Source organism: Balearica regulorum, chromosome 10 (genome assembly GCF_011004875.1).
Source record: "Balearica regulorum gibbericeps isolate bBalReg1 chromosome 10, bBalReg1.pri, whole genome shotgun sequence".
NCBI classification, from domain to species: domain Eukaryota; kingdom Metazoa; phylum Chordata; class Aves; order Gruiformes; family Gruidae; genus Balearica; species Balearica regulorum.
The window spans coordinates 23,694,247-23,714,462 of NC_046193.1; the positions used below are offsets into that span (position 1 = coordinate 23,694,247).

General features: G+C 51.6%; 1 protein-coding gene across 1 annotated transcript in view; it reads left to right on the forward strand.

The window, feature by feature from the left end:
- Positions 1 to 19,347, forward strand: part of LMCD1 (LIM and cysteine rich domains 1) — a 31,768-nt gene extending 12,421 nt beyond the window's left edge. Inside the window, exons 2-6 of the mRNA XM_075762523.1 lie at positions 4,909 to 4,997; positions 6,949 to 7,204; positions 12,094 to 12,432; positions 17,982 to 18,197; positions 18,658 to 19,347. Of these exons, the coding sequence (XP_075618638.1) occupies positions 4,909 to 4,997; positions 6,949 to 7,204; positions 12,094 to 12,432; positions 17,982 to 18,197; positions 18,658 to 18,816 (1,059 nt within the window). The 3' untranslated portion in view covers positions 18,817 to 19,347. The remainder of the gene's footprint in view (positions 1 to 4,908; positions 4,998 to 6,948; positions 7,205 to 12,093; positions 12,433 to 17,981; positions 18,198 to 18,657) is intronic.
- The last annotated feature ends 869 nt before the right edge of the window (positions 19,348 to 20,216 follow it).

Sequence of the window (20,216 nt, forward strand, 5' to 3'; positions counted from 1 at the left end):
TAACCCAAGATGGAGCCATGTTTGGGTTTTTCCTTGTCACTTGTCATTATTATCACTCTATTTTCCAACCATTGAGTAAACTTACCAGTTTCTAGGATGGCCCTGCCTTTGGCCAGCATAGTAGTGAACCATGGTATTACTGGCGTATTTGAGATTGTTCAGAGATGTTTTTGTGGGTAGAATGGCCTCAGTTTCCTATCATTTCACTACCTAAGAATTTCCTCTGCACTGACTTGCTTTCTCTTTTAATAGCAAGAATGCCATAAGACACAAAAAGCCAAAACAGAAATCTTAATGCACTGTATATCTAGTCATGGTGAGCAGAATTTGCTTTTCTTCCAAGCAGTTTGTTGACACAGGCGTCTTTTAAAGGCATTACAAATGTCTTCAAACTCTATCTTAAACTTTAGCATTACCTTGTTTAACACTGCTGCTCTCAAATGGGCTTGGGCATAGGTGGAGTCTAAGATAGTCGAGGAGCATTTGTTTCACATTATCTTACTGGGTTTGGTGTTTTTGCAGTGTCTTGTGTGTCTTTTCTTTAAAGAAATCTCCTTTTATGCATATTTGAGGAGCTGGAGCAGAGCTGTGAGGAGAAGCTCCATATCTGGGCAGGAAGTCCTGCTGACCAGGCAGCCCAAAAAACAGGCAGCGGTGCCTGTTATGTTTGGCCGGTGCACAGATGGAAATGAGTGGCTGAAACCTCCCTCCACTTCTGAGGGAGCGAGGAATAACGCCGTCCTCCAAATAGATGTGGCTGTGCTTTGACTTGTCACAAGGAGATGCTGCCCAAGGGGTCTGAGCTTGCAAGGCAATGCAGCAGTTGGTGGGTGAGTGCCCTGTCCCTATGTGGAGGGGGCTCAGGCTGCTCCTGCTGCCCTGGCACGGTCTGCCTGTGCCACAGGGATGTCCCCGAGACTTCATGGGGCCACCTGAGCTGCCCATGGGCAGTGGGTGGGATGAGCTGCCATCTCAGCACCTTCCCCTGCTGCTGGAGACCTACACCTCCAAGGGCAGAGAAACCTGAGCCATCTCGGGAGCCACGTGTTGCCTTGAAGAGCCTCTCAATTTTCATGTTGTTTCCCCCATATGTTTTCCTATAGCTCCAGACTCATGGCTGGCTTGCATTGCATGGTGAGGAGCCTCATGCTACTGACACCTGCAAACAAGAGTTCCCAAGGAGACTTGGAGCTCCTGGTCACGAGGGCACATGGTCTGGTCTTGGCTAGAGCAGTGCACAAATGAGAGGGCTGCTGGCTAGTTTTACAGCACATGTCTGAACCTGTATGTGGCCAAAAATAACGGCTAGAGCTTCTGTAGTTTTGTCTTAAGGAAATGGATCCTCAGCCTTTGTATAACCCAAAGGCAAGGATTGCCTGTTGATGCCAACGGTTTGTTCAAGTGAAACAATAATGGTAGTTTAAGGTAAGAGCTGAGACTTTGCTGTATTAAATGTGATCTGGTTTACTGTATTTGTTTGGGCTGAGTAAATGTAACTGAGACACCAGTGGCAGCTCCTGGGGTGCTGGTGGAGGTGGCAGGTCAGCAGATGGAGAGGAGCAGCCTGCCTCGCTTGGGCTGGTCCGGTAAGCCTTACAGGGACGGCCTGGCCACAGGGTGCCCCTTGGGTCAGAAGCACTCGTTGGATTGTCTGTCCATCAGAGCTGGCCATTCAGCCCACGGTGGTGTGATCCCAGCTCTGGCAGCTGGTAGGCTTCGAGATGCTCACCCTGCCCTTGGCAACGGACAGCCTGGCCCAAGCCATCGTGTGGCAGCATTTGGAGTTGGGTAGTGTCTAAAATGGATCCAGCAGCCTGGACATGGATCCTCCAGCTAACTGGGGTGATGGGTAGTGCCAGCCCGCTCTGGAGAGCAGATACGAGGGTGTTCTGGAGAGTACTGATCAGTAGGTACTCCATGGGCTTTGAGTAAAGAGCGGTTCACCTCAGCTAAACTTGGACCTGGGATGTGAAGCAGAAGTCATGTTTGGATAAGCAGAATAAATTATCAAGTTGGATAAATTACCAAGCAAGGGGCTTGTTAACACTGAAGTACCAGAGTGAAGCACTGGGTTTAGGTATCGGTGTGGGGGTCACAGGCTGGTGGTCACCCCGAATGGCTGTGAGTTCTGCACTGATGCCTAGGCTCTGAAGTGTCGGGTTGTTTTGGGGTTCACGTACTGGTTCTTGCTACTGACAACACTTTCCCTTTGCTTTTCCCCTTGTATGTAATGAAACTTTTCCAAATGAGTTTATTTAATCCAGATGTTTGTATTTTAAAATAAACAGCCATTCGTAGTCCCTTGCCTATACTCAGCTTCTGTCTGACTCATTAAGATCAGAGTCAGTTCAAAAACCTCATCAGTTGTTAGGTATCTAGCACAGGGTTCCAGAGCTGGCAAGACTGTAAGTGGTCTGTGCTGGAATCTTAAATGTCTTTATCTGATCTGGAGTGCTGGCATGTAGCTGAAGAATCAAAAATGTCCTATTTTTCCAGATATTAGAGGCAGGGTGGAGTATGTGTGCGTGTTAAGACCATTTTTATGAATTCCCAGGGTGAGAGGTCTTTTCACTCACTTCAAAATATCTGGAAAAACTGCAGGTGAAAAATTAAGTGAAAACTACAGGTGAAAGCTGAGGCACAAAGGAAATAGCTCACCTTGCCTGCAGGACTGCTGAGATGGGCCATTTCGTGCCCTTTGGGCTGTGTTTCTCAAGGATGAGCAGCCTTGTATGGAGACTTAATAGTTCTGCACAAAAAAGCATGCAAAGGCTTGTCTACCTTAAAATTGGCTAACCAGTGTCCGCCTGTTTCTAGAACCATCTGTTCATAAAAGCTTCGTCCTTATCAGCAACACTGGGTTTTCCGAGTCAGTCTGGTGCCTTTCCTAAGTGAGAGCCATCAAATAACCTTTTCCTCTCAAAAGCTGCCGAATACGAGTTTGAAGCTGGAGGAGCCTGGAGGTGCCCTGGGTCTGTGCAGGAGCTTTGAGGACCCTGGGAGCTGGCGTTGGAAGTGGGAAGGGTGGATCCGGAGGAAGGAGCGGCTGCCAGCATCGTTGCCAGCTCAGCATCCGCATGGAGCTGCGGAGCCCAGCGCTGCCGGGCAGAGCTTAGGGCTGCTCGCCAGCCCAGCTGGTGCCTGCAGTGCCTGGCTGCGTGTGGGGGGGGCCCTGCACAGCCCCCCGAAAGGGAATTGGTTTGTTCTAGCCACCCACAGCACTGCAGAGTGAAGGAGCTGAGCACATTCCCCCAAATGCACACTTTAAAAACAGCCTCTGTTCTTCTACTGCTATTGATCCCTATGTTTGGAAATAGGTTTTGGGAAGGATGGCCGGTGCCCGTCCCCATGGGAAGCTGGGTAAGGCTGTGCCTTGCTGGGGCAGCACGATGGGGCTGGCAGGGGGAGCAGCATGCACGGACAAGGGATGAGGGCTGTGGGCTGCCGAGGGGGGAGAGGAGCCGGGGCAGGAGGTGGTGTAACAAATACTGACTTAATAGCATATAATCTTGTAATGAAAGACTATCATAACACAGAAACACATGGACTAGATTAATACTGCATAGGCAGGCAACACCCTTCTCCGGCAGCAGAAACCTCCACAGCCTCAACTGTTCTACTGATGGGCTTAAATGTGTGCACAAAATGAATAGTCAATGCCTAGAACAAGTTTCTATTTTGAGAGGGATTAAAGATCTTCTACAAAAACTTGATGAATAGGAGCAAGTGCCAAAGAGGGCATGGTGGGGTGAGACCTGTGTGTGTTACGCCTTAATGGAAAATGCAGCCTGTGAGGCCCAGAGTGGTCAGAAAACTGCAAAAGACTGACACTTCCTAATGCTTCTGGAGACCTGAAAGTACTCGGTGTTTGCAGAGGTGGCTGACAACCCCGTAGGTCAATCTGACTGTGCAGGGTCAGATCTGCTGAGATGGGGTGAAGCCCCTGTGACGCTGCTGGGCTGGGGGAGGGGGGGTGATGTGTGTCCTGGGGCTGGGACTGCCCTTTCCTCAAGTCACTTCTGCAGGGAAACGCCTTTCAGACAGGAGTCAGAGTTCCTGTGAAAACAACCAGGCTGAGATAAATTCAGTGTCCCGTGGTGTCACCTCTCCCCGGTGCTTCCTGCAGTATGTTGTTGTTGTCTCCATTGTACCCTCCTGTATTCTTCACATTCAAAAAGCCATGTGTGATAAATCCATAGTGCAGATGCTAAAATAGGTCTATCTTCAGTGTTACTGGCTCCTGTTGTGGTTTTTTGCACTTGTCTCCCTCCTGATGGGAGGTTATTAGGACAGGCTGTGCAGCGAGCACCCAGGTACGTAACCAGCTTCTGTTTTCAGAGAGCTGCAGAACTGCAGCCCTTTCCCCCCCGGAGCCTTTCCCTGCTGCGCTTCCTGTTTGTTGTGGAAACCACCCATAAAGCCCTGGAAACAGGCCACATTCCCAAAACACACCCAAGCCCCTGTAGAAAGACCAAGGAGGTCTAAGCTGCAGTAAAGCAAATTTAGCACCAGGTCATAGCAATGCACCTCCCTGTCTCACCACGTGAAACTTGACTTGCACAGATTCACATACAAGATATAAGCTGAATCAAAATAACCTTCTAATGAGACCTGAGGCCTCTGCACATGAGATTAAGGTGGCTGCCCGGTCTGTGCATGTTCACTACTTGATGTGCCATCTTCCCTCGTCAAGGTGGGAACCTTCATCCCAAGCGTTCCTGCGCAAACCTGTAGCAGGTCTGCACAGACAGTGGTCAGATGGTGTTGGGAGGTTTGAGGCTTCACAGGACAGAAGGCATGGCTGAAGAAATCAATGTCTGAAGGACAAAGCACAATATTAGTTCTCTACTCTCAGATAATCTTTGAGGAAAAAGCCTTTCCAACTCTGCTGTCCTGTTCTTTTTCCAGATGTCGGTGAGCCAGCCGCAGTCAGGAAGAGGTGTGCCTTGTTTACGCTGCAGAGGGATGTGCACGGGCTTCGAGCCACATTCTTGGAGGTAACGTCTCGGGCCCGGCCCCAGCACTGTCCCTTTGTCCTGTTGGTATTCAAACACCAGTGCCTGCAAGTGCAGAGAACTGCAGAGTGCTTGAGTGGTGCTGGGCAGTGCAGCGAGGACATCCTGTCTGGACAGGACAACTGCTGGGTTGAGAAGATGCTTGTGCTCCCTGCTCTCCATCCCCATTCCCTCCCTGGTCCTGCTCTTTTTTTTAAGCCAGTCGCATCCAAAAGTGCTTAAACCAAGCTGAGGCCCTCATGCAGTTGGGTTTCTGCTTGTGCTGCCTGCTCCCTGGGAGTTGAGATTCTCTCTGCTAGTCTGGGCGCAGGTCTTGGCAGCGAGCTGTGGCTTGGGAAGAGCAGAAAGCCGTGGTGAGAGATGGCCCGGCCTGCAGAAGGGTCTCAGCTGCCACGGGACCGTCCCCGGCACAGCCCTGCGTGGTTGGTGCTGTTCAGTGGGATGTCGGGAGGGGGGCACGGTGCCAAAGCCGCTGCATGTTGCGCTCAGCACGAGCCGCCCGATGCCCCATGCAGCGTGCGTGCTGGAGCACGGATCCTCTGCACGCTGGCTCCCCAGCCTGCCAGACCGTTTGGAAACGAGTTAGTGAAAACAAACGTGTCCGTGCTTGCTTTGGAGGCAGGGAAATGCTGACCAAAAAGATAATCCCGTGCTGTCGGTAGGAGTTGTGCCAAGTGCCTGGCTGTCACCCTCATCCTTGAGGGCAGGCGTGGGCGCAGGGCTGGTGGAGTGAAACAAAGCCCTTGGCGAGGGCTCGGAGCTGTGTCCTGCTTGGTAGCTCCACGGTGGCTGCTGCTGCTGGCTGTCCTGAGCATCCTGACAGCTGAAACGCTCTGCTTAGTGCCAGATGCGTCTTGTTGTTTAATACTTTATTTTTAGTTTTCCCTGTTAAAAACCCTGATTTAGGTAAATAGCCACCATAGCTGGTGGGAGGTGACCAGTGCTGTGTGTTTGGCTCCGGGCAGGGCGGTGGGCTGCTGCCCTGTCTGCTTACAAACCTGAGTGGGAGAAACAAAGGGGGCTTTGAAACAGAAGGGAACTATCCAGATGTCATTAATTAGAAAAGAATTAATGCCCTCTGAGGTTGTCTTGCAAAACACTAGACTCTTTTCTGTGAGCCTGGAGAGCTCCTGCTGGCTGTGTGGCTGGGTGCTGTGGCAGCGGTGCCTGGAGGGCTGCAGGTGGGTGCTCTGTGCTGCTGGCACCCTTAGGTGGGCTCCACAGTGCTGGTGTGGCATCGTGTCCTGCAGCCTTCAGTTCCCCATGTCAGTACCTTGCTGGGTGGAAATGCAAATTTTAAAATGCTTATTTGGTTGAATCGCTACTGTTTTTTAACTGACTTAATTAAAGGCTGGTTTGAATCATGCTTGTTCCAGGATCCTGCTGAAATACTTGGGGTTGCATCAGAGTTAGTTTGTCCTCTTGCTGTTAGCATTCAATGGAAAAGCTGGCCAGCAACGAGTTGTCTTATAGACTTATGTCTGTGATTTATAGCTATTATAATTTAAATAATAGATACTGAGGCATCAATTCCTCTTTTAGTGGTCACTTTTTTAATGGCATGTAAAGCTTTATAAGAGGCAAGGCTAGCACTCAGCTGTTGGAGACGGGTGAGGGTGGGAGATTTAGTGATCCCTGAAGGGGTTCTCAGAGTTCAGGGAAAGAGGCAGCCGCTCTCAGCGCTGCTGTGACTGCTCTTGCTTGGGACGGCACTTGGGTTTGCAGCTTTCTGCTCCATGCCAATCTCTCCGGGATGAATTGTGCTGAATTCCTGTGCGCGGCTCAGGCCCCAGGAGCCTTGTCTTATGCCCTAACCCTGGTCTGCATTTGACCTTTGGAAGAGTCTGATGCTCCATGGCTGAGCTGTCGCATGATCGTGTGCCTCTTGTGACCCAGCTCATGTCAAAAGGATGGTCTTGCTTGTCACCCGCAGGAAAATCTGCAAGTCATGCAAATGCAGCCAGGAGGATCACAGCCTGAGCTCAGACGTGGAGGATGATCGGAAAATTGGGCGCCTGCTGACGGACTCCAAGTATGCCACGCTCACCGCCCGGGTGAAAGGAGGTGACGGCATCCGCATTTACAAAAGGAACCGCATGATCATCACCAACCCCATCGTCTCTCGGAAGGACCCCACCTTCGACACCATCACGTATGAGTGGGCTCCCCCGGGGCTCACCCAGAAGCTGGTAAGACAATCCATGGCGTGTTTGGCTGGTAGTTGTCACTTAATGGAGAACATAGCTCGACTCTGGAATAAACTTATCAGGAGAAATAGTAAAACATATGGTTTGCCTCGGAGAGCAAAAATGTACATAACACTCTGTATTTTGGAAAACTCTGTAAATAACCAGAGTAGGTAGGAGAGAGGAGTGGATTGCTTTTAGGTTTTTATAGGTTTGCTTACATTTCTAGGAGAAGTCTTAATGGGTTTTACAACTAAAAAGTTCGCTACTTTGGTAAAGCTGATGTCCAATAAAAACATTGCTGAGGAGAGATCCCATCTCCACCGTCCTGCCAGTTATACAACGCCCGTGCAGCCCACGCAGGCGTTTGCACGCTCCAAAACCCCAGGCTGGATGTGGGAGCGATTCCTCCAGACCTTCTTGGGGTGGCTGGGCTGAACTTGCTCCTCTCCCAAAACGCCCCCAGGAGGGCACAAAGGAGGCAGAAGGCTGTTAAAGCCGTGGGATGTGTGCAAGGACAGGAGCTAACTCCAGACCTGTCTCCACGCTTCTAAAGTGACATGGGTCTGGACTGGGCTTCTGGGAGCAGCAGTGGAGACAAGCTTTTTGGGTGGCTTATTTGGGTAGGAGGAGCTGCCCTGGGCTCTGACATCCCTCCTGGGGAGGGTGTCCGCATCCTGCCCTGCTTGTTGAGTCTGATCTCTTGGAAATCTGGGCTTGAGCCTGTCCTGAACCAGCCAGCATGGGTGCAGGTACCAGCTGGGACACTTCCACTTGTCTGGAGGTTTCTTCAGGAAATTATACTTCAGTCTGTCTCAAAAGCAGGGAAATTAAATGAATGTGGAAAGAAATAATGCTGCACCTAAATAGTGCTGTGTTTGTAAATTATTGTTATGGAAATGGGCTTTAATGATAATGGCAAAATAACTGTCATCTTTCATATAGTAATTTTTTTTTGCTTAGGTAGTCATTACAATCTTGGACTTAAAGTAGGCCTGGCATCTCCAGGTTTATTTTAAGCAGGAGTGCAACTAGTGCTCACCTGTGCCTCTGCAAATCAGAGGGCCCTGACCCCCCCCAAACACAGCCCTGGTTCCTTTGAATGCGGCATCGCCTCAGCCCGGGCTGAGCGGCCGCTGAACGCTGCGGCAGAGCCAAGCCAGCGCTGACTTCGTGCCTTAACCCCTTTGTAAGGCTCTCGTCTTTAACTTCGGCTCGGATTTGCTGGACGAGCGGAGGAGGGGGAAGGGGGTTTAAACTCTCCTTGTGGTGGGCAGTAAGGCTATGGCAGGAGCATCCTGCCTGTGTGGGCACCGGCTGCCCACCGCTGCTGCCTGAGGAACCCCCCAGATCCAGCACTGGAGCTGGGGTTCTTCCTCACAGCTAAGCGTAGTGTGGTCCAGATACAGAACCTAGGGAGAAATGTTTCCGAAGAGAACTCGGGATAAAAAAGGGAGATGGGGAGTGTGGTGCCATGCCAAGGGCTGGATCCAAAACCAAGCCCCCAACCCCACCTTCCCTCCCGCTTTCCTTCCAGGCGAGCGATACTGCTGTGTGGGAACGAATGGAAGTGGGGTGTGGGGAAGTGTTAGCGAGCAGAGCGCTTCTGGAGGGAAAGCATTGAGCTCTGTTGTGGTACTAAAACCACCACATATTACACTGTCATTAGTGGACAGCTTTTGTTCTTCAAATTAAACAAATAGCTTAAAGCTGCTGAAAATTGCAACCAGATTTTTTTAAGGAAGAATTGGGGAAACAAATGTGAAATTGCAGCTGCAGACCTGAGGCAGACTGATTACCTCTTAAAACTGAGCTGCCATCACCCCCTGACCGGGGGTGGCATGTGGCCTGTGCTGGGGGTGCAGCTGGGGCTCTGGTGCTGACAGGACAGACCAGTGGGCTGTAAGGAGGGACCGAGGCCCCGGCGTATCCAGCTCCCCGGTGTGCGATCCCAGCGCTGCTGCTCGCAGCCTTTCCCTTCCCTCTGTGGGGGCTGGCCCGGCAGGAATGTTTGTTTAACCAGTGTTTGCCTTCCGCAGGTCCTGTGGGGACTCGGGGAGCTCGTGAGGGCTGGGGAGAACAATGCTGGCACTCTCCGGCCCAGCCGGGGCCATTAAGCATGCTGCCCAGCCCCATGTTTATCAGAAACCGGGTGTCGCTGCTCGGCAAGCTGGCCGCAGTGATGCTGCGAAAGGTGCCCAAACCCTGCGGCTCCTGGGCCGCTGTCATCTTCTGTGGGCCTGAACCCCGGCTGCACCACCGTGCCAGTGTGCATTTGGGGTGATCCGTGGGGGGCACAGGGAGCCTGGCGGTCCCCCCCGCCCGCAGCAGCAAACCGGGTCCCTGCAGCTCGGGGGTGTGTGCTTTGGGAAAGCTTTGGGAACTCTTCACAGTGCCCGAACAGACTGCAGGATGACTTGGTTCAATAAACAACGTGCAGCAGCTTTGAAGACAACCTTGATAAATTTTGGCTCGAAGAGCGACTTGACAAAGTTTTAGGAGAGGTGCTGGATGGCAGCCATTCTCGGGATCGTGCAAAGGGGATTTGGGCCAAAAAGCTTTTAGTGCATAACTGCCTCACTCCAGTGATTTCCTGCTGAAGGCAGGCTGGAAACTTGGGGTTGTTTGTAATATTGTTGTCCTGAGGTGGATGGTCCAATAACAGGAGGAAGTTCAGAGCATGTTTTCATTAATAAATATTTGCACAAAATACCTGCAAAATCCGGTAGTTAACAGTGAAAACTTAAAATGCTCTTCCTCAAAATTTATCTGTGCTCAGGCAACATAGTAAAGCATTTGACTAATAACACATGGTAGCAGCAGAAGAAACAGATTTTTATTATCCTTCATTTCATTTTTTGGTGTCAGGTTGAATTTGTTCCCTGACCTACTCTCTGGACACATTTTATAACATCTGCAATTATAACTTCAACCATTCCCTTGATGAGGGAGTGAAATCCCACCATGTGCCCCTGACCCCTGCACGCGATCCCACCTGCGGCCGACCAGTCCCCCTGCACTTCTGAGACAGCCTGGGACTTGGCTTTCTGTCTCACTTTCGGCAGAGACGTTCGGTGTTGGCAGTGGGGAGTCTGGTGCTGGAGTGGAACCAGCCACCTCGGCTGCACGTGCTGGCGCGGGGCTGCTCTCGTAGCTCTGGTGTAAGTGTTCCCGAGTCTTGGCACGCTTGTAGCGGATTAAGAATTTCTTCCATTAAGATCCTACCATGTTACTACTCTGCTAGCGCTCTTGCTGCGGCTGGACCAAGCCAGCGCGGGCTGCAGAGCGCGTGCTGTAGCAGCGCTGGGGGTGTACACATGGAGGCTTTGGTTGCTGCTCTTCCCAGTTGCCAGATTTCAGTGGTGGTGTATTTATTTTGTGGGGCAGTGCCTGTGTGAGGCCCAGGAGGAGCCATCAGGGAATTCCTGTCTCCTGCTTCTGTAGTTCCTATTAGGATTTCTCACTTCTATGAAAGCCATCTGTGCACCAGATCACTTCTGCAGCATATTCCTGAGCAGCACCTTCTCCCACGGGACGACAGCCCTCCCCCAGTAAACTTCTGGATATCAATCCTACCCTTTGCCCGGAGATACTGAGTGTTGATGTCTAATATCACGTGCAAGGATGTTAACATCCGCTCCAAGAAAAGAGGAAGAAGCCCTGCTTCCATTAAATCATTTATCTATTGCCATTGCGAGGCTTCAGGCAGGAATCTTGCCCTGCAGCACTGTTGTCTGGCTGCAAGTAGCTGAGGTGGAAGCTGACTTTGAAGTTTTTCACAGATGTGATGAGTTGTTCAGAGTTGTGCAAACATTTCTGTATTTAAAAGGCCCCATTGAACCAGACTAGGTACAGTAAACAGTTAATTGCTTCTACTTCTTAAAATTCAGTTTTCGGATGCTGACCAAGTAAGAAACAAATCTAATGCAGCTGGATGCCGGTCTTTAAACCGGAATGGCAGGGAGCCAACTGGCTGCCCCTTAGCTCTTCGCACTACAATAGGAAAAATGCCTCCAGTGGAAAACTCCCTTCCCCTTAGCACCAGGCCAGAAGTTAACTGTACAGACCCCACCGTCCTGCAAATACGAACTCGGCATGGGACGGACCTCTTGCGAGATCACGGTTCACTCTGCTTTCAAGACAGTGGCTAGTGGCCAGTTGAGTGGAGACTTTATTTTGGCTAGTTTCTTGGCATTTACTTTCCATGCTGCAGTGACCAAACACCTTTACTGCAGAATCAACAGTCGGGTAGAGTTGGTGGCTGTCGGTGTTACAGGCTCAGCTGCTACCTGACTATTTTTTCCTGTATTAAGATTTTTTTTTAATTGACAAAAGGGCATCTTCTACTGTAAACTCTGCTGCCCGCAGCCCGTGAGGGCTATGGGGTGCTCTTGGTGCAGCCTGACCTGCTCCCCAGAGCTCTCCCTGTGCTGGCACGGGGCAGGAGGCAGCTGGCTGCTCTTGGGTTTGACGTTTATGGGTTTCTGGGCTTTTCAGCAGCCTTGTTGTCAAATTCCCTGGAACAGTGGCATGCTAATGCCAGCAAGGGGAAACTGTTGGGATATGGGCACAAACTAGTAAAGCAAGTCTTTGCTGCTTTGCTTTCCTGTGCAGTCTGGGGTTTTTGTTTTGTTGTTTTTTTGGTTTTGTTTTTTTTTTAAAAAAAAAACACACCCCGAAACAAACCACCAACCTGTTTTCTGAGGATGAAACGATTAACAGCAGCCTCCTGGATGCTACCTGCATCTGAGTTCAGCCTTTTCTTTCTGAAGCGTAGGTTAGAACAACTCAAAGGGGAAGGGGCACGTGTTCTGCCACCGCTTTGTAAGGCGAGTAAGGTGTGCAAAGCACGCGTGCAAAGAAAGTAACTGTCAGTGCTCTCGCCGTCCCAGGCCATGCAGTACATGGAGCTGATCCCGAAGGAGATGCAGCCGGTGGCGGGGACGGACGGGGCGTACTATCGCCGGCGGCAGCTGATGAGACAACTCCCGCTGTACGACCAGGACCCGTCCCAGTGCCGCGGCCTCGCGGAGGGCGAGCTGAAGCTGATGGAAGACTTTGTGAAGAAGTACAAAGCCGAGGCGCTGGGCGTTGGGGAGGTGGCGCTGCCGGGCCAGGGCGGCGGCGGGAAGGAGGAGGAGAAGAAGCCCCAAGACAAGAGCATCGCTGCCAGCAAACCCCCCGAGTCCACCAACGGGGCCCTGGAGCGCGCGCCCGTGGAAGGGCTCTACGTAAGTGCTGCGCTCCGCGGCAGTGGGATGGGCTGCAGGAGCATCCTGGCTCTGCTCTGAGTTTGGGGAGCTTTCTGGGAACGGATTCGGTCTCAGCTAGAGGGGGAAGAAGGTTGCACCAGCCAGGGTTATCTGTTCCTTGCTCACAGTAGTGCTCCTGTGGGCTTCTCCAAGTCTGCTGCAGTGCTTTTTCACCCTACCGGAGCAGAGCTGCGATGCTCAGGTGCATCATGGTGTGCTTTGGTACAACGCTGTGAAAGGCCCGGTGGGACCCCTCGCCTGCTCCTGCTGAGCACAAGCACCCTTCCGTCAGGGATGGGTTATCTCCTCTTCCCCATCTCCCTTCCTCCACCAAGGTGAGTAAACCTTCTATTAGCTGTAGGAGCCGGTGCTTTCAGCTGTGGATCCTTGGCAGGTCTGAAAGGTTGGGTGTGACGCAGCCCTGTGTGATTGTGAGTCAGGAAGGTGCTCCAGATCAGAAACTGGTTTCCTGCGAGTTGGTGAGTGTTTCCAGCTAGGCTTCCAGGCCAGTGCAAGAGGAAGGAGCACAACCGACGGTAGGTGGTGGCTCAGAGGGACGTGGAGATGGTGCTCCTGGGGCTGTTATCGCTCTGGGGAACTTTGAACAGGGCGTGCATGTCTCTGGGCATAAAAATGCATTTCTACAGGGAAACGGTTGAGATTCCCAGACGCCCTTTTAGATTTCTGTTCTCCCCGCGCTCTCTGCAGCGGCCATTGTGGTGTTGAACAAATGCTTATAAAATATGGTGAGCGAGAATTTCGTACGGCCCTTGTGAGGGTAACTTGGAGCAGAGGACTTAAAGCTGGGAGAAGAATGGTGTCTGAGTGTTTAAGGCAAGACTTTTCTAGCCATTACTGCACTGAGATTGTAACACGTTAAGAGCAGTTTTCATTTTCATTCCATATTGGGTAATGTCTCCCCTCTGCTGTGGCCTTTCCTATTAATGTGCATCTGACTTTCAGAGTCCAGTGATAGAGTGAAAGTTTTTCACTATTGCAGCAAAATATTGAATTGGACAAAGAATTTTAAGCTAAAAAAATAGCCAAAAAAGGAAGGTTTCCATCAAACATATTAATAAAAGTCATCTTAGCAATGAGGGCTTATTTAGACTGCAAGTTTGTCCTTCCAAATAAATACATAACTGTGCTGTTATTCTACATAGTTTAAAGCATCATTTTTCTAGAGGCACTAGCTGAAAAATGGAAGAGTTTCAAAAGCGGTTGCAGGAGATCCACTTGGACCAACGTGCTGTGCGGCACAGCTCGCAGCAGACTTAGGGAGCACTGCGGTTTCTTGCTGTGCTGAAGACAGACCTCCTGTTTCCAGCTCTAACAAAACACCACTCGTTTGAGTTTGGTCTCTTGTGCAGGAATTAATGCAGCTGACCTGTTTGCAAGATCTGAAACGTGCTAAACTTCCAGAAGGTCTACTGGCTTTCATAAAGCTGTACTGGAAGAGAAGTTCTGCCACAGAAAAAAGAGATGTAGCACTTCAGTATGTGTGAGGCTGAAAGCAGGCGTGAGCAAAACAAGCTATACGAAGGTCAAGAATGGATGGAAAGAGACTAGAAATGAAGTGCACGAAGCCAGCGACACTGGAGGTTTTCATGTTGTTGCATTCAGGTTCTGTTGAAATGCAGATCAGCGCACTACAGGTGTGGAGGTCTGGGTACCTCTCTACGTGTGCGACCACCTCCCGTGTGTCTCCCAAACCTGGGTGTTAAACACACCGCCTGCTCCCAAGGCTGAGGAAGTCCCCCGAGCCCCCTCCACCGCTGCTCTCTGGGACGCTGCAGGTGATGCCCACGAGTGCCACCAGCCTGCCCGGCGCTGCTCCAGGGCACGTTGCCCTCAGCTGGGAGCGTGTTTGTCCCCAGCACTCAAAGACTGCGGGACTGCAGCAATGAAGAAGGCTTTTTGAGTAGATAAGTGTGCCTTTGGTTCGGGGGCGTAGGGGGAAAATACAGTGCTGAATAGCTTATTTTGGAGATCCTGAATAGCTTATTTTGGAGATGCCAATTCTCAGGCAATTTGTGTGATGTTTCTTCATATTGAGTCCATTAGAAGTAGGACACAGATTTGAATCTGTTAAATACCAAACCTCTTAATCAGCACCAACAGCTTGACTTCACCCTATTTCAGATCAAGGTGTGAGGCTGAACTATAGATTTATGAAGATCAGGTGTGGGGAAAAAACAAAACCAAACCAAGCCACCACCCTTGCTGTAGAAGAGAACGAACCCTGAAAGCACCAGTGCTGCACCAAGAAACAAGCTGCAGTGATTTCCTTGGGTGTTTGTGTGGTCTGTGCTAAGGTTGTTAAACCCCTTATTGCACACTCACACCAGCTGTGTTGAAATTGGTGTGTAAAGGCAAACATCCAGGGCCAGTGTAAATCACCAGGAGAGGCATCTGAGCTCAGATGGCTTTTTGAACTCGTCTCGGCTGCAGAGAGGGGCCCCATCACTGTAGTACGTCTGTCCTATGAGCCGAATGCTCTCCACCGAGCATAAAATCATCTTTAACCCTCCCAGAACCGGAGAGTCCTCTGGTGTTATAAGCCGCTGAGGTGGAATCAAATCGTGAAGCGGTTGATCAAAATTAGCCATTGTCCCGAGAAGCTCAAGGCCAGCAACGTAGTGAGAGCTCAGGGGAAGCCGCGTGGTGCCCAGGGAGCTCCTTCTGTGGGAGCTGGCGTTGGGAAATAGCAGCCACCGGAGAGACCGAGTTTGAAAAAGCTTAGGAGAAAGGAATACTTTCTTGGCCAACATCTCTGGTAACTCTGCTAATAAAGTCTTCACTCCTCTCCCTACACGATGGAGATGTAAAATGAGTACCAAGCTGTAATCCCGTCTTAAATTTTGAAGAGCCACTTTTTATTTATTCTGTAAATGGCAGGAGGATGGAAGTTATATGATGCTTAGGAAAAGCCCTGTGAATAATTGCCATAGAAAGAAACAGCAAAATAAGTTGTTTTCTTAACAGTTCGTATTGGCAAGAAACTTGAGCTCGGAGTTGGAACGCTGCTCGTGTTTGTTCTCGCTGTTAGATCTTGCCGGATAAGCAGGGCTGGATGGATGGCTCTGGCGGCTTCTCCAGGGTGCCAGTGTGGAGGCAGCTGCAGGGTTGGGCTCTGGTGCCCTGAGCCGCCCAAATCTGGTGCCTTGGGGAGGTGTCAGGGGCGCAGGGAAAAACACTGAGGGGTGCAGAATTCACGGACCAAGGTGTGCCGAGAGCAGCGCTCTGCCAGCCGCTCGGCACCCGCTGCGGCAGCTTCGCGTACTTCTGTTCTTGTTCGTAGAGACCCGAAATAGCACGGCTGCTGCGCTTCTCCGCTTCTGCTGGAGCTTACTGCCTCGCTGGCAGGGGCCTTGGGAGAGCTCGGGAACGCGTCTGCAGCCCTTTGGAGTGGAAGGAGCAGTGTAAGCAGACGTATCCCCTTTCAGACTCGCAGGAAAGCCAAGCCAGGAAACATCTTGTGTCTCCTCTTGCGCTGCCGTTGCTTGTCATAGGGGATTTGCTGGTAAAATAGGAGATGCCCGTCAGCTTGGTGGAACCACTCCAGGCGCTGTGGGGCCGTTCCTGGAAGTCCAGACTGAGCGAAGGAGGAGGCGATAGCAGAGTGCATGGTGTGCTGCAAATAACAGCAACAGAACAAAGAAAAGCCACTTGGTGGGTATAGAAAGACCCGTAGCCTTCTGCTGCGTAAAGGGAGAAGGGAGTTTAAGCAGGCTCCCCAGACGCAGAGAACGGTCTCTCTAGCACTCGAGCCGTGAACTGGCTGAAGGGGCTGGACGTGGTGTGGAACTCTGCTCTAGTTGGACACTTGCAGAGCTCAGAGGGACCCCCGCTCCCTCTGCACCCCAGAGAGGCCGTTTCTGCTGCTGCAGTACTGGGGCCGCAGCAGCGAGGATCGCCGGGGTCCCGTGCCGTGGTGGCATCAGGGTGGTGTTCCTTGGGACACGGACCGCAGCCGCCCTGCGGGACATCCCTCTGCTCTGTCCCTGCCCATCCCCGGGGCCCTCCTGCAGTTCAAACAGTTAGTTTGCCTTCAGCTGAGAAACTTTCTCTTTGTGTCTCTCCTGCCCACCTATCAGAAACTTGTCAACTTAAATCAGAGCGTTTGCAAACGAAGCTGTTGTCTGAGCGTGGGGCTGGAAATTCCCGGAGCTGGAGGGGACACGCCGCTGTGCAAGTGCTCTGGTCAGGCAAAGCAGCTTACACCGCAACACGTGCGACACGTGAGCCGCTCTGCGCTGTGTCGTGGTTTGCACAAGCCCCGGCCAGCCCACTGCGGAGCTCACTAGTGGAAGCCTGGCCTTGCGGCCACGGGCTCTGCTGGAACAGCGTCCAACCGCTACTTGGGAGCGTTTCTTGTAGGAGTGACGAAGCACAGACTCAGCTTCAGAGAGGAGAGCTTTAAAGCTTGCTCTTAACTAATGGCAGCATCGCTCTGCAGGCACAGATAAAGAGTAAACCCAGTTGGTCTTGTGGGTAATATGCATAGATGCTAATTAATCTTCAGATTAGCCAAATCTAATTCTGTCTCTTTGGACTGTTATAAATCGAAAGCACCGTGCTGAAATCTGTAGTGACATCTGTCTTATGTGTAGATATATATATATTGAAAAACAGTGAGAAATGACCAAAGTTCCTAATCTCTATGTAAAATATCAGTCTTTGGCATGCTGTGTTTCTTCTGCACTACAGGATTTTTCTCAGAGAACCTTGGGATGTGGGTGTGAGTTTAGCTTGGGGGGGGTCCCAAAGGCCAGATGTTTAGCTGATGGTGGGTCCTCACCTGCTTGGGGGTCTGGCTGGAAGAAAGTAAACAGTATTCCAGGTGAGGGCTAGCAAATGTACATTTAGAATTAGTTTTATATTATGGCTTGACGCTATTGACATGTAGCACTGGTCCAAATGTTTGCACAGGATCTGGGGCGATAGACTTGGAGACGTTGGTGCTGCTGGCCACGTGATGCTCTGTTTTCTGAGTACTACTGCACAATTGAAACATTTCTCCCAGCACTTTTCTCAAGCTGAACCATTGCTTTCTCTTCAGTTTAGCTGTTTTTGCTCTTCCCCCTCACTGCACTGTTGCTATACCCTCGCTTCAGACTGGTGTGTTTGCTGTCCCTTCCAAGCTGATTCAGCTCTGAAATGGTTTTGGTGTTCTCAACTTTCCCTTCACAGAACAAGAGCTCAAACAAAAGCAACCTAAGCCACACAGCCTAGCAGTCCTGGAATTAAACGTTTTGTTTCCACTGTCCTCCTTGGCATTTTGGGATGTAAAGCAGGAACACAATAGGTCCTTCAGCCTATGTAGGAAGCGTTGAGGCCGTGCTCGGAGATTGTGGTGTTCTGTTTTGCTAACCGTGCTTCTTACCAGCTGCGCGGTTAAGAACGATGTATTGAAAAGATGCCGTGAATCTGTATGTCTGAAAGTAAACATCCATCCCGTGCACTCAGCGCTGCTGCTTTGCTCCTGCACGCCCAGCCCCACGCTCACCCCTCTGCCTCTCTTGCAGCACTGCGAGACCTGCAAGCAGGCGGTGCCGGGGGACTGCCCGGTGGTGTACGCCGACAGGGCGGGCTACTCCCGGCAGTGGCACCCGGCGTGCTTCGTGTGTTGCCGGTGCTCCGAGCCCCTCGTCGACCTCATCTACTTCTGGAAGAGCGGAGCCGCCTGGTGCGGGCGGCACTACTGCGAGAGCCTCCGGCCACGCTGCGCCGGCTGCGATGAGGTAGGGACCGGCCGGGTTCCCTCTGCCCGGAGCTCCCCACGTGCCCTGGGGTCCTGGTGCGGGCTAACTCAGGGCTTCTCTGGTGCGCATCTGGGACCGGCATCCTTCTGGTGCTGGTCACCAGGGCTGCGGCTGCTCTGGGGAGCTGGAGGTGCCTGAGGAAAATGGGGTAAAGCAGCATGACGTTAATGCCCGTCTTGGCTAGTGACACAGTATCTATCTCAGAGCAACAATCCAGCTCTAGTTGCATTTAAAACCTGATGGGTTTATGGTGCTTAATTGCAGCCCATGACTTTGGCTTAATTGCTCGGGAGCAGTCCCGTGCCTTTTGCTTACCCCTCCCGAAGCCTGGCCTCGGTGGCTGACGGGCTTGGTGGGAGCATGGGGCCGGTTCTCCCCGCTCCTGCCGCGCTCCGGCTTGGCGAGAGGGTGGTGATAAGCAGTTGTGTCTGTCCTGTAGATCATCTTCACGGAGGACTACCAGCAGGCAGAAGGGATGGCCTGGCACAAGAAGCACTTTGCCTGCCTGGAGTGCGAGACGCTGCTGACCGGCAAACCCTTCGCTCTGCACAACGCCAACCTCCTGTGCACGACCTGCAGCAAAAGCAAGCGCCTCTGAGCGGGGAGCAGCCCGGGGGCGCAGCGGGGTCCCCGAGGTCCCACCAGCACTGGGCTCGTTTGACGAGTACACGAGAAAGGGAAGGTTACAAAAAAAATTAGAGCCTGGCTATTCACTTGCAAGCAACTAAGTGCCCCCTTGCATCCAATACAGCTTGTGGGGGAATATTTCCTTGGGCAGGAAGCAAAGGAAACTGGTACGCCTGCGGGTGGGAGGTACACGGCGTATCTGACTAGCAGGGACTGAAAAGGAGGGTCTGTGGTGTGCTGGTGTTTATAAAGTCTCTCCAAGCTTCTTATGACTAAGATTTTGCAATAATCTTTTGGAAATAACACATCTCAAAAGTAACTTTTGGCATACTAAACCCATGGTCATGGTCAAAAACAAGGGTTGTTGGTATTTTTTGAAATCCATACTGGAAGTTTACACTAACAGGCTGCTGACAGCTATACTAAAGCAATGGGGTTGAAGAATTTGATTAACCTGGGTGCTTACCTTCTGAAAGCAAATGAGATAAAATTGCAGCAACATGTAACTGTAGCTTTTTCCTCTAAAGCGTTCAATAACGTAAAAATAACAAATTGGCCTGCAGGGACTTGGTTTAACCCTGGGGAGGTAGGAAGGGTGCAGCTCTGCCCTGGGATGACCGGCCAGCTCAGCCCCCGAGAGCTCTGGCCCTGGGATGGGGATGCAGCAGCGTTCCTGGCCAGTCCCACCAGCCGCCTTCCCGGCCCCCGCCTGCCCCCCACTGCCTGCTCCGGCGGGCGAGCGTGTCTCCACAGAGCGGCATTGTGTTCTGCCACGACTCGGGAGGTCGTTAAGCATTTAAAGCGTGGCCTTTATTTCGGCTGGGTCTGACCAGGGGTTTTATGGAAAACAGCTTTCCAGCCTAAGCTGTCTTGGGGGGAGGGGATGTGCCTGAAATGCTGCAATGCCAGATTTTCCCTGTACCCCATCCGTACCCCCCCACCCCCAAAACCAGTGTACCTTCCCCTCGGAGCCGGCAGCACCCTCGCCCTGCACGCCACGCAGCTCTGTGTCCCTCGGGGAGGTGCCCGTCCCCCCTTGGAACTGATGGGGTGACGCTGCCCCGGGATCCGGCACTGAGTCTCTGTGGATAATCCGATTTGTTCCCTACATCGAGCGATGCTTCTGGTAGCCCTGAAAATATCAGATAGTCTAGGCTGCCAGATGTCTGTGTGCTTGATCCTTTTTTCATATATTAAATGTGTTATTTGCCAGAGAACTGGAATACTTTTTGCGGAGGTGAGCGTGCAAGGAGCTCACAATTGCTAGGTTTTCTTTCTGCTACAGAAGATGCTGTTTTTTCTTTAAAGTGTGCTCTGTGCTGTGGATGTTTGCTTGCTTATGATAAAATAACTTGCACGTGAGAGCTGGGG